The sequence below is a fragment of the Penaeus monodon genome, chromosome 15 (assembly GCF_015228065.2).
Source record: "Penaeus monodon isolate SGIC_2016 chromosome 15, NSTDA_Pmon_1, whole genome shotgun sequence".
Taxonomy (NCBI): Eukaryota; Metazoa; Arthropoda; class Malacostraca; order Decapoda; family Penaeidae; genus Penaeus; species Penaeus monodon.
This window is the reverse complement of record NC_051400.1, coordinates 32265891-32267241: the sequence shown is the minus strand read 5'-3', so window position 1 is coordinate 32267241 and position 1351 is coordinate 32265891. Positions and strand designations below refer to the sequence as shown.

General features: G+C 38.9%; 1 protein-coding gene across 1 annotated transcript in view; it reads left to right on the top strand.

The window, feature by feature from the left end:
- LOC119581951 (dedicator of cytokinesis protein 7-like) overlaps nucleotides 1–1351 on the top strand; it is a gene marked incomplete in the record, with an annotated part of 118380 nt that overhangs the window by 105171 nt on the left and 11858 nt on the right. Inside the window, 2 exon segments of the mRNA XM_037930132.1 lie at nucleotides 287–421; nucleotides 924–1076. Of these exon segments, the coding sequence (XP_037786060.1) occupies nucleotides 287–421; nucleotides 924–1076 (288 nt within the window).

The following is a 1351-nucleotide window of genomic DNA, read 5'->3' as shown; positions in this document are numbered from 1 at the left end:
CCCACTTCCCCTACCCCCTTTCCCACTTCCCCTACCCACTCCCCTCCCTCTCCCCTCCCTCTCCCCTCCCTCTCCCCTCCCTCTCCCCTCCCTCTCCCCTCCCTTTCCTCTGCTACCAAGCTTAATAAAGAAAGGTAAAATATTGAGCTTAAATTCCAACCTGGGTTGCCAGTGTCCATGCAGTCCACCTCTCCTTGACTTTTCAATCTCTTCATCTTTTTAGCAAATTGTACATTACACAGTGACAATACGAGTATTGTAATTCACTTTCTCTTGTATTTTGCAGGTGGTCACAAATGCAGATCACCTCCAGGGACTGCTGAGTGTGGTATTCAGAGTACTGCTTCATGCTCTTGCTTCAAACCAGTCAACTACATCACTGACAAATATGTTCAACACACAGCGAGCTCTTGTTGCCAAGGTTTGTTGTAAAGGTTTTAAAATTTGGTTTTGGAGGCAGTGCATATTAATATTTGTCACTTTCATGAAGATTATGATGCATAATGAGGATAACAACTGTATGAATTATTAGAATTTTCTTAAAGTATCAGGTCTTTGCACTATGTCGAAGCATTTTACTAGTTATTGCAGTGTGTTTTAAGAACTAGGGAAGTGGCAGAAAAATAACTGAATAAAAAAAAAATCTTTTGATTAATAAAAATTATTGCAGTCGGCATTTTCTGCAATTTTCAGTGAGATTGTATGAGAAAATAATTGTATTAATTTGAGTATTTAAAGTAAACCCTTAAGTATTATGATTTGTTTTAATTTATTATGTCTACTTTAGATTTTAACTCAATGCAGCCAGGTGGTTTCCCGATATGAAAGCCCTCCCTCCCTTCGCCACCCGGTACCAAAGAGTTAACGCATTTACTACTGTTCTTATCTCATATTATATAATTCTGTTTTTTTTTTATGTATAGTTCCCAGGGCTACTGTTTGATGAGGAAACAGAGCAATGTGCAGACTTGTGCCTGCAGCTTCTGAAGCACTGCTCATCTTGCATTTGCACAATACGATCCCATGCTGCTGCATCTCTGTACCTACTCATGAGGCATAATTTTGAGATTGGCAATGTAAGTATCTTGAGGGGTGTTTATAATGGTTATCCTCTTCTCTGTGTGTGGGAAGACATGATAGCCAAGTTTTTGGCCTGACAGTGAGAAGGGTATTGGTTTGTGGTTTGGACTGTTCATCAAGTGTAATAGTTGTAGCCTCTGCATGCAGAAGTGCAGCCTTACAAAGTTGAAAGAATAAATGAAAGCTATAGGTACAAGGATGTGGGGTATATAATGACAAATAATTGCAATAGCACTACAGGGTTACATAAATCAGTCATTTTTTTATATTT